Raw genomic sequence first — 14,727 nt, 5'->3', positions numbered from 1 at the left:
GTCCAATGCCTGGATTGTCTCTGTACCACATTTCCCACACCCCATCCTCAAGCATGCCCCTAACCCCCAAACATCCCTCCTACCCCCAAACAACCCCCCACCCACACTCATTGCCTAAACACCCCCAGGCAGCCCATGCCATCTCCAGACTGAAGATCACACCTCATTTTGAGCTGAACTTGACTTCTTGGTCCTGGCTCTGTTCTCCGTGGCTGCATGGAACAAGTTGGCTCCCTCAGTCATGTTCCACTCAAGTCTTCTCTCCGGGGTGACTATGTCCAGCACCTCCGGCCCCACTGGGCAGTCCCTTCACCATTTCCTCCTCTGCCCTCTGAAATTGCATGATGCGATTTCTCCTGTCCTGGGGTTAGGGTTCTTCTGGTTGAAAGCATTCAGAAGGCTCAGCCCTGACATGCGCTGACCGTCCTGGGCTTTCCATCCTTGCCTGCGCCTGGGATGTTTGCTTCGGTAGCGGCTATGTGTGCCATGGGCAAGCCCTTGGCTGGAGAGTGGGCATTTCTCTACCCCTTTATTCTTGGCAGCTAGTCCAGTCCTCTTACAAGAGGCATCACTAATGCCATGCACCACTCAGGAAAATCACTGCCAATTAAGTCACTGATGACCAACTCTGTTTAATTTTCACATCAAGTGTAGCTCATGCCTGTCGTGAAAGAAACCGTGTTTCATCGAATAGGATGAAATATGACAATACAACCTGCCTCGTACTTAGCACCGTGCTCAGGACAGTGGACACTCAGGAAATGCCGTCTGCTTAGATGAAAGCCCCCTGGCAGCTCGGCAATGCCCACAGGCAGACCCCTGCCCACCTCACCTCTCCAGCCCTGTGTCCACCACTTCCTTATGTGTCTGCACTGCCTGCTACCGATGGCTTATGGTGGTATCCTCTCATCTCTTCCCCCAGTGCCCCATCCCCATCGGTCCCCTCTTGCGAATGTCCTCAGCTGTCACTGCCTTTGGAAGTTCTCCCCTGCCCATCCCTCCTGTGTCCCTCCCACCTCCCGCAAGTTTCCATACAGCACACAGTCACCGTGTTGCTTATGTACTCTTCACCTGTCTCCTTCCCTAGAACATGACTCTGGGAACGGGCTGAATTATCGATCTTGACCTCCAGTTCCTAGCACGGTGCCGGAGCACGATAGAGGCCCAAGAAATGTTTGCCGAGCGAGTGACGCCTTTCTCGTGTTTAGCAGTACCTGAATTTGTGTGGTGCTTTAGACTCTGACAGGCTTCTTACAAATCCATTTCCTTACTCTATTAGTCTGAGCAGGTCAGGACAGGTGGTGATGTTCCTGTTTTACAGCCAGAAAAAATGGACACCGGTTAGGGGACACCCCTGAGTGCACAGAGCCTGCTCAGTGACTGAGCTGGGATTAGAGGCTGGCTCTGGCCTCTTACCAGTTTGGAGTTGATGGGCCCTTGGCTTAGAACAGAGGTGACAAACTGGCAGCCTGCTGGTCCTATGTGGCCTGTGGACGTGCTTTGGCCCACACAGTGTTTTGTTTTGTTTTTGTTTTTGTTTTTAATGTGCGTAAGTTGCCGACACTTAAAAGAATTAAGAGATTTCCCAATTACTAGCTTAAAAATGTAAGCATCTGGCAACCCTGGGCTTGCATCCCCACATGGGTAATTCCTGACATGTCCTGTACTCGCCAGGGCCCCCACCTGCCCCACATAAGTTTGCAACCCCTGCTTGGAGAAAGAATCCTGTCGTGAGGCCTTGGGGGCCGGCTCTCCATCCTGTTCATGGTGTGTCTGTGGCATATAGCTCGGTGCTTGATAGGTCATCAGTGCTCAGATTAAAAAGGACGGCACGCTGGTGGGCCAGGCCTGGCCAGGCCTCCAGAGAATCCCGTGGGCAGTTGCCAACATGCCTGAGGCGTTGGCCGGGACTTGAGGCCAGCTCCTGCCTTGGCAGGGGTCCCCAGGGTCTGCCTCAGGGTGGGAAGGAAGGAGGTAGAAACAGCTCTTCTCTCCTCCCCAGGACAAAGGCCATGATGGGGTCAAGGAGCTGGACAGCCTAAACAGTGACCGATTGAGAACTGTCCAGCTCAACGTCTGCAGCAGTGAAGAGGTGGAGAAAGTGGTGGAGATCGTCCGATCGAGCCTGAAGGACCCTGAGAAAGGTCGGGCGCCCCTTCGGGCGGCAGGGGTTGTGTATGCGGCCATTCCAAGGGGCGCTTGCTAAACACCACCTTCCATTGGCTGGCACCCTGCCACCGCACTCCTTTCCTTATTGTTTAGAATCTTCCTCCTGCACGATAGGAGGAAGGGGATGACACTAAACACACCCGTGCAATAGGGCAATGGAAAAATACAGGCAGGAGGTGATTTCAGAGTTCATGGAGTGCTAGGTGGCTACGCAGTGATTCAGGTCAGTTCAGCCAACGCCCAGTGATGCCCTCTCTGGCCCAGGAGCTGGGTTGGGTGCCGGGGACACAAAGCTGGTCAAGGCACGGTATGTCCCCAGGACCTCATAGTTCAGCCGAGGGACTGAGTTCAAAATCAGGGAGCCATGCATTGAGAGAGGCAGAGCAGCACAGGAAAGAGGGGTCTGTCCAGCCGTGGGGGTGCAGTGGAAACAGGCCGGCTAAGGCAGATTGTGGCAGAGAGCAGAGATGGTCGTTCCAAGAGGAGGGGACAGCAGGAACCACAGCTGGGAGCAGCGCAGGGAGGGTGGTGGGGGCTGTTTGTCAGGCAGTGGTATTAGCCCAGCACCTCAACATGAGCCACGGGTCAGGTCACCTGGAGGGGGTGGCGGCAAAGGAGGGTGGGGAGGGAGGTCTTGGATCCCAGGCGAGGGGGCTTGGCCGGTCTCGCGACAGCACTGGGGAGCCACTGAAGGGGTCGTCCTGAGGGAGTGGCCTGGTCGTTGTGAGACTTGTGAGGCTCCCTCTGAGGACGGCAGTGGCAATGTGCAGCTGGATTGAAAGGGGGAGTTAAGCGTGGGTTCGAGGGTCCGGAGCTAGGGTGCTAGGTGATGGGAAACAGGAAGGGTCAGGTGTGAGGAGTATTGAGAAGGCGAAGCTGGCCGGACTTGGTGACTTGGATGTGGGGATGAGGTGAGACGTGAAGTCCCTGTCCTGGACACCTGGTGCCCCGCACTGCAGGAGCAGGTTGGGAGATGGGGAGATACCGAAGCGCCCACCCTCAGGGAATGTCCGGGCTGGAAGAGCCGGTGCCCACGGCAGGAGGTGACACTGGGAGTCGGGCAGATGCACAGAGGGACCCCTGGGAATGTGAGTGTTTGGGGATTAGAGGATGGGGAGAGACAGCTGTCAGAGAGGTTGGATACAGTGCTCCAGAAGCTAAACAACAGAAAGTTTGGGGGAGGGGGCAGTACCAGTAGCCAACAGGGTCAAAAGCTACAGAAAGTTTCAGTGGCATAAGGACTAAATATCCTTCCAGTTCAGCCAGTGGAGGGCCTTCGTGGGAGGAGCTCTGCCTCCAACCTCGGGAGTGCCATTCACCTAGAATACAGCAATGGGGGATGGAGCTCCCTGGAGCCGGCCGCCTAGCAGCATCTGGAGAAGCGAATCTATGACGTTTACCTTTGAGCTCCCTGACAGCCCAGGCAGAAAAGGGATGCCTCATTCAGGCCTCTGCTTTCCCTCAGAATGGGGTGGGGCAGCTCTCAGGAGCTGAGGAAGGAGGAGGAAAGGGCAGGAGTGACCAGATCCCATGCTGGGAGCTCTGCTGAGCCTGTATCAGCCAGACAGATGTGCTGTCTCTCAGAGCAGCTGCCTCAGAGGCTACGCATGTGGCTATCGGTGACGCTGCTGCTCTGCCTGTCAGTGATGTGCCGCCTCATCAGCCCACCGTCCCTCCCATCCTCCCAACAGGCCATTCACAGGCCCCTCTGTTCTCTGTTCTCACGGAACATCTGTTTAAGAATTAACAGGCAGAGCCAGCGCTCCTGTCCCGTTAAGAAAAGGCAGGATGGGTCCCGCTGGGATGATTACCAGCTCAGAACCTGCAGCCTGCTTCGCCCCTCCCTGGCGGTAAATTCTCCCTCCCACCTTCCCTGGGCAGCTGCTGTATTGCCTTCATAAACTACTGGGCAGGAAAACAGCTGCATCAGCGTCATAAAGCCATTGATTATAGTGTGGGTTTTGTGGTGATTTAAAATGCCCAGGGAAAGGCATCATCACCGGAGACCCGAGCAGAGAATGCACCAGGCGGGGCTGCTCAGGCTGGCGGTCCTTGTCCCCTACCCCTGCCCCCTGCCTCTGGGGCAGAACCACTTCCACTCTGTGTACTGGACTGGCCAGGTAGCCTAACCTGCAAGGCAGGGCGGGCCCGGCCCACACAGAGGGGAGGCGTTCACCCCCTGCCCGGGGATCTGAGCTCAAACCCCAGCCCCAGCCTGATGCACAGACCTTCCCCTGCTGCTTTTTCCACGCGGTGCATTCCGGAGGGTGAGTAAACCACTCACCATGAACTTCCTTAACCAATATTGCATTTTTTTGGGAAAATGATTTGAAGACGTTTAGGTCTGAAAAAACAGCACATCTGTCAGATATGCAGTGGTGTGTCCCCCATCTCCCGCTCTCTCTTTCTTCCCCGTCTCCCTCTCCTCCCTCTCCCTCTCCTCCCTCTCCCTGCTTCCCCTCTGAACTCTGGCTCCTGGCCTCGCCTCTGCAATCCCCCCTCAGGCAATGCCGGCTGTGAACTCCAGGTGGCGCCCTCCCGGAGCGTTCCCACCCACTGTGGCCGCCACCGACCCACACCCCACGCAGGACCTGTCAGAAGGGCCCTCTCCCCCTTGCCCCGCCGAGGGGGCACATTTGAATGGCGAGTTTGATGCCCTGCAGCCTGGCTCTGTGGAACAGTTGCTGCTAAAGCCCAGGGAGCCAGGCACGGTGGGGGGCGAGATGAAGAAGATTGTCTGGTGAGAGCCGCAGAGCCATCTGCCACCGGTCCCCACGCCCGCAGGACGCTGAGGGACGGGACATCTGGAGTCTGGGACCAGCCCTCCCTGTCCCCACCCCAGGGGACACCGAGCCAGTGGGCCCGAGAGCTGGCTGTGGGCACGGCCTGATCTTGGCACATCACTTACCAGTCAGTCAACATTTGTTTAGTTAATTAATTAGTTTATGTTTTTGAGACAGAATCTTGCTCTGCCGCCCAGGCTGGAGTGCAATGGCGTGAGCTCGGCTCACTGCAACTTCTGCATCCCAGGTTCAAGCGATTCTCCTGCCTCAGCCTCTCAAGGAGCTGGGATTACAGGCGCCTGTCACCACACCCAGCTACTTTTTTTTTTTTTTTTTAAGTAGAGAAGGGGTTTCACGAGGTTGGCCAGGCTGGTCTCAAACTCCTGACCTCAGGTGATCCACCTGCCTTGGCCTCCCAAAGTGCTGGGATTACAGGCGTGAGCCACCATGCCCGACCTGGGCTTCACTTCTTATTAGAAAGGTGACCTTGGGCTTGCACCTGCCCCCTGTGTGGGCCTCAGCTTGCTCATCTGTGAAGTGGGAGAGTGATCTGAGAGCTGTCCAGCACTCATGCCTGGATCAGACCACTATAAGAACATGGGAAGAATTTCAACACAAGTTGCTGTCAGGCTGACGGGGCAGCAAAACACACGCAGGGGAGTAAGGGAGAAGCCTGGGAAAGGCCTGGCCTACCATGCTTCGGGATAGAGACCATTGAGCAGGAAGTGACTGATGGGGGGTCAGCCTGAGGGGGGATGGAGACCATAGAGCAGGAAGTGACTGATGGGGGGTCGGCCTGAGGGGGGATGGAGACCATAGAGCAGGAAGTGACTGATAGGGGGGTGTCAGGCTGAGGGGGGATAGAGATCATAGAGCAGGAAGTGACTGATGGGGGGGTGTCAGGCTGGGGGGGGGTCAGCCTGAGGGGGGATGGAGACCATAGAGCAGGAAGTGACTGATGGGGGGGGTCAGCCTGAGGGAGGATGGGAGGGTCTGCCTAAGGGGGGATGGAGACCATAGAGCAGGAAGTGACTGATGAGGGGGTCGGCCTGAGGGGGTATGGAGATCATAGAGCAGGAAGTGACTGATGGGGGGGTGTCAGGCTGAGGGGGGGATGGGGGGGTCTGCCTGAGCGGGGATGGAGACCATAGAGCAGGAAGTGACTGATGAGGGGGTCGGCCTGAGGGGGGATGGAGACCATAGAGCAGGAAGTGACTGATGGGGGAGGTCAGCCTGAGAGGGGAATGGAGACCATAGAGCAGGAAGTGACTGATGGTGGGGTTGGCCTGAGGGGGGATGGAGACCATAGAGCAGGAAGTGACTGATGAGGGGGTCAGCCTGAGGAGGGGATGGAGACCATAGAGCAGAAAGTGACTGATGGTGGGGTCGGCCTGAGGGGGAGATGGAGACCATAGAGCAGAAAGTGACTGATGGTGGGGTCGGCCTGAGGGGTGGGGTGAAGACGGAGGTGGAGGAGTGAGTGAGACAAGGAGACCCAGGAGGAGGCTTCTCCAGCAGCGCAGGAGAGAGGACCCAAGCGAATGCCAGTGGAAACAGGAAGGAATAACCGACCCAGCAGAGGAAGCCAGCGACAGCCTGGGGCGTGGGGGCTTTGTCCTCAGACAGATCTGGGTCCAAATCCCACCCTCCCCACCTGTCAGCTGGGTGACACTGACCAAAGTGCTTAACCGCTCTGAGCTTCACTTGCCTCAACCGGATATGAGACAATTTAGGATCTATTTTACAGGCTGGTTGTGAGGATCAGGGAAGTTAATGAATGTAAAGGGCTTAATTAGGGGCCTGCCAGCTGTCATGTTGATCTTGATCTGTAATATTAGCAGTACCTGATGACTCATTCGATGGGGGAGGGGTGGAGGAGCTGGAGGACTCAGACGAAAGTAAAATCATTAACGAAGAGGAGGAGCAGGCTTGGGCAGCTTGGAAACTTGATGCGAGGGTGGTGGTTAGGGTGAGTCAGGGACCTGTGGGACATTCAGGTGGAAATGAGACAGGAGATGGGACGAGGAGAGAGCTGTGACTCCCGAGGAGAACTGGGAGGCCACTGGTGTGGAGGCCATCTTGGGGTTGTTGCAGGAAAATTGCTGTTGCCCAACCAGCGGGAATGCCTCCGTGAGTTTATTCAGAACACTGGCTGAGGACTCCAGGTGGCACCTAGGTCCACCACCTCTCAACACTCATCAAAGCTGTAATCCAGGGGCTGTGTGTCTTCACGGGTCATGTTTCATTAAAGTTTTTTGGATAGTAGTGTCAAATGTCATTGTTTTATTTTTGGGTAGAAAAAGGGCTGTCTGCATTTTAAGTCATGGGATATTGTCCCTTATGAATCAAACACAAAACAGCCGGAAAATTCACAAACATGAAGAAGATGAAGACACCTAAGAGTTGAAACAACTTTGAGAGGAACAGGATTAGGCCAGGAAATGGGGGGCCACTTGTGTCTGGGGGCAGGTGAAAGAAAGGTGTCAGGGTGGATGCAGGAGATGCCTGGGGATCACTAATGCCGAGGGGGAAGTGAGCCTCGAGGAGTCCTGGCAGTACTGATATTGTAGCGAGCCTGAGGAGAGTGAAGACTGGGGGTGAGGTCTTGGCGTACCACCCTGGAGACTGTGGAGAGTGCAGAGTGAGGACAGCTCAGGGCTGGGACCCAGTGTGGTATGGAAGGGAGATGGAGAGGATTGTGTGTGTGTGTGTGTGTATGTGTGTGTGTGTGATGGAGTCTTGCTCTGTCACCCAGGCTGGAGTGCCGTGGCATGATCCCGGCTCATTGCAACCTCTGTCTCCTGGGTTCAAGCGATTCTCCTGCCTCAGCCTCCAGAGTAGCTGGGATTACAGGCGCCCGCCACCACGCCCGGCTAATCTTTGTATTACAGGATAGAGTGTGTTCTTGGAAGCCTGGCGTGGAGGGAGGGAGATCAGGTAGCACAGTTACAGAAGGATCTTCGGGATATGGAAATGTGGCATTTGTAGACATTAATCTAACACACATTTGTGTGTATCGAACTGAAGGGCTGGAGTCATGGGCAATGGAAAAGCTGAAGTTGCGTAAAAGAGAGGGAAGGATCGGTGTCTATGGTCTCGAAGACAATGTGGAAGTATCAGCCATGAGAGGTGGGGAGCGGCCGGCTGCTCCTCCTGGGAAGAGAAGAGGGTGAAGACTCAGGGCACGTCTGCAGGGAGACAGTGGGAGCTCTGGGGTCGTTGTGGATGACGCTGATCCTGTCATTAGCATCTGAGTGAGGTCACAGGTGAGACCTAGAGCAGGGAGACACCCACAGGGTTTGGTGGAGAGTGGGAGTGTGAGCTCTTCATGGACACTGTGTTAACCAGCAATTTCCTTTCTCTAATAAATGCCCTTAATTCTCCGTAATTGAAGGAGAAGGCACCAGAGGGCAGTGAATGAAGCTTTAATTTGGGTAACACGGAAGGAAAGCAGCTAGAGACCAATTACTCTGTCATTTACACAAACTCATTTCCATGATTAACTTGGAAAATGAAGCAGCACCGAGTTCCCACAAGCAGGGATGGTCCCAGGACAGGAGCTCTGCTCTGAGGCTGTGCCTTGGGAAGGAGCACGGGGCTTTGGCCACGGGAGAATGAGCCCTGAGGGTTTCCACAACAAAGAGGCAGGGCCCAGCTCTGTCCTGAGGCTCTGACCCATCCAGCCTTTGCCCCCCAAAAAACTGAACTCAGAGAGGTCCCTGCAAAACACAGCTGCCTCCGCGTGCCCGCCTCCCCTGTGATTTCCCTGGCTTCTGGCAAGAGAAGAGAAGATGTGAGCGAAAGCTCAGAGGCAGAGATGAGTAAACAGGAACGGGGTGTGAAACTCAGGCTGTGGGGATAGGATGGGGTGGAGTGGAGTGGCAGTGGGAATTTGAGGTGAGGTGAGATTCAAGGCTAGGGGACACGGCAGGCTGGGTCATGGTGGGCCCAGAGAATCGAGCCAGGCAGATGTGACTTGAGCACTGGACATTCTAGACGTAAGGGAGGGTGGCAGTTAGCACGTTAGGCCTCTTTACCTCCCGTCATTCCTGAGTGACTCTAGAAAGTGTCTGGAGAGCACTGGGCAAGAGGCGGGGAAGTCACAGGAAAGGAGTGGAAAGGAGGCTGGCCTGCAGGCTGATGGGCAATGCCTGGGGCCAAGCCCCTGTGGTCACCGCGCACCTGTCCCTCTCCTGTCCAGGGATGTGGGGCCTCGTTAACAACGCCGGCATCTCCACGTTCGGGGAGGTGGAGTTCACCAGCATGGAGACCTACAAGGAGGTGGCAGAAGTGAACCTTTGGGGCACAGTGCGGACGACGAAGTCCTTTCTCCCCCTTATCCGAAGGGCCAAAGGTGAGTGGGAAAGGGAGCTCCCTCCTGCCCCTGAATCGGCCCCACATGTTCATCTTTGCTTAGAATGGACATACCTGTCCCAGCAGCTCCAATGTCCACAACACAGCAAGGGTGGCCCCAGGGGCTGTGCTGGGCCTGGGTGAAGGTGGGCAGAGGGGCTGTGGCCAGGGAGGGGGAGAGAGGTGTGCGGCTTTCAGGAAGTAGAGCAGGTAAGAGGTCAGTGGTCTATGCAGCAAAAGCTTCAAGATTTTAGCAGCCACCCACTCTGGGAACCTAATCTATAGAGAGAATCACCCTTTGCACAAAGCTGTGTATATACATCTTTGTATCAATCGGGTGTGGTTAAGTAAAATTTGGCATATTCATTCTATGGTTATTTATACTGTAGTTTAAAAAATGAGATCATTGTGCTATTAGGAAACAATAGTAATAATCAAGATTAGAAATTTGGAAAACCAAGAAAACACCCAAACCATGTGGGTGGCCAAATGTGAGCAAACCTCTTCAGAAGTCATTGACTTGGATTTTTTCCCTGACATAGCAAACAACTGTGGCAAAAAGGGTAAGATCCATATATCTACGGTGAAGTCCTAGCAACAGTCGGCATGAACACAGAGGGCAGCTGTAGGATTTTAGATGAAAACCCCAACCCTTCAGTGACTTCAAAGAGTTTTCTGAAAGGTGCCTCCACCCAGGATGGGCCGAGTTCCTTCCCGGGTACACACCTAGATGGGCTGAGTTCCTTCCCGGTACACACCTGGATGGGCTGAGTTCCTTCCCGGTACACACCTGGATGGGCTGAGTTCCTTCCCGGGTACACACCTGGATGGGCTGAGTTCCTTCCCGGGTACACACCTAGATGGGCTGAGTTCCTTCCCGGGTACACACCTAGATGGGCTGAGTTCCTTCCCGGGTACACACCTAGATGGGCTGAGTTCCTTCCCGGGTACACACCTAGATGGACTGAGTTCCTTCCCGGGTACACACCTGGATGGCCTGAGTTCCTTCCCGGGTACACACCTATAGGGAAAACTGGTCCCAGATCCGCCTGGGCTTCCCCGGCTGGGCCAAATGCAATCCACTTCCAACCCCTCTGTTCCCAGGGCCAAGAGGAGCTGCAGGAGGCCCCTGATGTCCCCAGGTTGGGCCTGTGGCTGAGGGCCTTTGGAGGAAGAGGAGTAGGGGGGTCACCACACTCTCCCAATGCCCAGGACTCTCTCCTCATGTCCTAGCCCTGAAGTCAGGTTCAGAAACCCTGCCCCTGCCCCCGCCTGCTGCTCTGTTTTCCAGGCTGTCCTGGGCTCCAGCCAGGCTCCACCCTACCTGGGTGGAATGGAGTTGGGAGTTGATTCTAACAGCACAGGCCCTGTCCTCTTTCAGGGCCATCTGAGGGCTCCCTCCCAGCTGCAGCCCCAGGTACTTCCTCCTCTGCGCTCCAACCCCCATCGCCAGTGTTGCGATCAGTGGATAGACACTTGGCACATCATACTACTGGAGCTGGATTTGAAGCTCCATAAGGGGAAGGGGAAGCTTTTAGGCTGTGTTTCTCCCTAACCAGCACCAGACCTTGCCTATAGTGAAAGCTCAGATCCACACAGACAGCTGTCTCGCTTCTCACTTCTCCCCTTGTGTTTTCAACCCAAATTATCACCGCATCGGGCTTGATCTGGTTTTTGAGTCAGTTGTGTGTTGCCCATCACACTGTGCCCTCCTGGTACACAGTTATGTGTTGCCCATCACACTGTGCCCTCCTGCTTCTCACTCACTTGTCCTCCCCTGTCCGGCCTGGCACAGCCAGGTTCCCAGGGAAGATCAGAGGTGCCGATGCTGATGCGTGGGTCTGAGCTGGGCTTGCCTCCTGAATGAGAAGGCTCCTGGGTGGGTCAGAAGTGGTTCCAGCCAAGCCTCTGGAGACACGCCTGACTTCTGCCCTCCATGTCATAGGGCAGTGCCGCCTTAGCAGGTATCTCTGTCACCCTCTGTAGGCCGCGTGGTCAATATCAGCAGCATGCTGGGCCGCATGGCCAACCCGGCCCGCTCGCCCTACTGCATCACCAAGTTTGGGGTAGAGGCTTTCTCAGACTGCCTGCGCTATGAGATGCACTCCCTGGGCGTGAAGGTCAGTGTGGTGGAGCCCGGCAACTTCATCGCTGCCACCAGCCTCTACAGCCCCGAGAGCATTCAGGCCATCGCCAAGAAGATGTGGGACGAGCTGCCTGAGGTCGTGCGCAAGGACTACGGCAAGAAGTACTTTGATGAAAAGATCGCCAAGATGGAGACCTACTGCAGCAGTGGCTCCACAGACACGTCCCCTGTCATCGATGCTGTCACACACGCCCTGACCGCCACCACCCCCTACACCCGCTACCACCCCATGGACTACTACTGGTGGCTGCGAATGCAGATCATTACCCACTTGCCTGGAGCCATCTCTGACATGATCTACATCCGCTGAAGGGTCTCTCTGTGGCCTCTGTCGGGGATCCCTGGTGGAAGGGGAGGGGAGGGAGGAACCCATATAGTCAACTCTTGATTATCCACGTGTGGATTATCCACCATTCCAGGAAGACCCATGACTGGTTTTAACATTAACCAAAGGGAATAACCCAACCTGACTTGTTTGCATAGTGAGTGACTTGGGCCTCCACAAGCAGGGTGTGGAGTGGCAGGCAGGGGCCTCTCAATCTCAGGGCAAACACGGTGAATTTGTCTCTCTGGAGATCATTTCATACAGCGATTTTGAGAAAAGATCTTTATATTAAAAACAGATTTATTATAGAATGGAATCAAAACTCCTTCATATCTTCAAGCCAAATTATCACTTTAAAAAACTATCTCATTTGATCCTTAAGCCAGTCTCATGAATAAAAAGGACAGATTTTTTTCTTTTGTACATGAAGCATTTGCAGCTTAAAGAGGATGCATGAAATAACCCTTTTATCGCTTATAAATAGTGCCAGTCATGTGTTCCTGCCACTGCTGTGGAAACACTTCACATTTTGCATTCCAGGACTGTTTTGGATACATTTGCCCAAGAATCTTCTGACTAACTCTGTGTCCTCATCTGAGCCACACATACCAAGTGCCCACTGGTACCTCTGCATGTCCATGGTGCTGTGTGACTGGCCAGCCAGCAGCCAGTGACTCAGAGCTGGCTGTATGGAGGGGTTGGGAATGTTTATGGAGATTTTTTATTTGTTTATTATTATTATTATTATTATTTTCAGACTCTTGCTTAGTCTCCCAGGCTGGAGTGCAATGGCACCATCTCGGCTCACTGCAGCCTCCGCCTCCCTAGTTCAAGCAATTCTCCTGCCTCAGCCTCCCGAGTAGCTGTGGTTATAGGCACCCACCACCACACCTGGCTAATTTTTATATATTTAGTAGAAACGGGGTTTCACCATGTTGGGTAGGCTGGTGTCGAACTCCTGACTTCAAGTGATCTGCCTGCCTTGGCCTCCCAAAGTGCTGGGATTACAGGTGTGAGCCACCACTTCTGGCCCTGGAGATTTTTACTTGAGATTTTAACATCCTCTTTTAGGACTCAGGATAGACTTGTGTGGAGGTGCTCTCTGGCTGACAGGATAGGTTGTTACTGGTTTGGGTCTGCTTGGTTTTGCCTTGGCTGGGGCCAGTGTCAATGGGGCAGGCTTGGCAGGAGCAGTGGTGCCATGGCAGGGCACTGTGTCATCTTCTCCCCTAGCAGTGGATTTGGGGTCCCTGCTTGCCTCACATGGTGCTTACACATGCGCGGGCGTGTGCGTGCACACACACGGTGCTTACACATATGCGCGCGTACACACACACACACACACACTGGTCTGCAGGGCTTCAGCCTGGCCTACACACACACACACACACACACACGGTGCTTACACATATGCGTGCGCGTGCACACACAGTGCTTACACATGCGCGCGTACACACACACACACACACTGGTCTGCAGGGCTTCAGCCTGGCCTACACACACACACACACACACACACACACGGTGCTTACACATATGTGTGCGTGCACACACACACGGCGCTTACACATGCGCGCGTGCACACACACACACACGGCGCTTACACATATGCGCGCGTGCACACACACGGCGCTTACACATATGCGCGCGTGCACACACACACACGGCGCTTACACATATGCACGCGTACACACACACACGGCGCTTACACATATGCGCGCGTACACACACACACACGGCGCTTACACATGCGCGCGTGCACACACACGGCGCTTACACATATGCGCGCATGCGCACACACACGGCGCTTGCACATGCGCGCGTGCACACACACACGGCGCTTACACATATGCGCGCATGCGCACACACACGGCGCTTGCACATGCGCGCGTGCACACACACACACGGCGCTTACACATATGCGCGCATGCGCACACACACACACACGGCGCTTACACATATGCGCGCGTACACACACACACACACACACACACACACACACACACACACACACACAGGTCTGCAGGGCTTCAGCCTGGCCTTCATTCCCGCCTCGGCCTTATTTTCAATTAAGAAGTGATGCCACTTTAGGCAGAGTCTGCATGATCACTTCTGGGGTTTGAGTTTGAAAGCTGCCATCCCTGCAACTACCCAGGGCCTGTATGTTTGGACCAAAACCAAACACCGCTGTCCTCCAGGTGGCTTTAGGCCTAGGGCAGGGTCCCAAGCGCCAGCCTTACAAATCCGACCATGACTGACATTTCCGCCTCTCCCCGGGCGGGCTGGGCCTGCCGGTAGAGGGCGCCCGCGTCCTCCGAAGCCGGCGCCGGCCTCCAACGCCCCAGACTCCCGAGCGGCCCCCCGAGCCTGAGGTTTCTCACGGCGTTCGGGATTCTCACCTCGGAAACTGGGAACAAAGAAGCAAGCAGCACCCCTTTAGAAACAGTGTTCTCGCTCTTCCAGCAGCTGCCTGGCCCGAACCTGGAGTCTGGTGCCAGGAGAAGGCAGAAGAACCCGGGCAGCTGGAGTGGGCTGTGGGGTTCAGGCTCTCACACAATGGACAAATTCAGCTTGCCTCTTGGGCCTTTGTCCCCGCCGTCTTCAGACAGGGGTCCCCTGTCCCAGCTCCCCTAGGAGGAGGGAGGGGAGGCAGGCAGGGATCCAGAGCCCGGAGGGGGACGCTTGGTGGCCGTTGCGTTTACATAACAATGGGATGCTTTTGTACCGTGGACCTTGTTCTAGCAGGACCCTTTCGGAATTGCATTTTTACATGTTGGGCGAATTTGTTTCCGTGCTGAAGTTGATTGAAGGAAAACAGATGGAGCCTTGGAGTTGCACGTGTGCATCCCTGCCTGGGAACTAGAGGAAGGGGGGCCACATACTCTGGGTCCAGATCAACAGACCCGAACGTCAGAGAAGCTGCATATGCATATGTGTCTATTGGAATCTTC

The 14,727-nt window shown here is 55.1% G+C and overlaps 1 protein-coding gene across 3 annotated transcripts in view; it reads left to right on the top strand.

The window, feature by feature from the left end:
• BDH1 (3-hydroxybutyrate dehydrogenase 1) overlaps window positions 1–12,197 on the top strand; it is a 64,462-nt gene extending 52,265 nt beyond the window's left edge. For all 3 annotated transcript variants that reach the window (XM_005545329.5, XM_005545328.5, XM_065539682.2), the window contains exons 5-7: window positions 2,003–2,144; window positions 9,154–9,306; window positions 11,292–12,197. In XM_005545329.5, the coding sequence (XP_005545386.2) occupies window positions 2,003–2,144; window positions 9,154–9,306; window positions 11,292–11,761 (765 nt within the window). In that variant the 3' untranslated portion in view covers window positions 11,762–12,197. The remainder of the gene's footprint in view (window positions 1–2,002; window positions 2,145–9,153; window positions 9,307–11,291) is intronic.
• The last annotated feature ends 2,530 nt before the right edge of the window (window positions 12,198–14,727 follow it).

Source organism: Macaca fascicularis, chromosome 2 (genome assembly GCF_037993035.2).
Source record: "Macaca fascicularis isolate 582-1 chromosome 2, T2T-MFA8v1.1".
NCBI classification, from domain to species: domain Eukaryota; kingdom Metazoa; phylum Chordata; class Mammalia; order Primates; family Cercopithecidae; genus Macaca; species Macaca fascicularis.
This window is presented reverse-complemented; position numbering and strand designations above follow the sequence as displayed.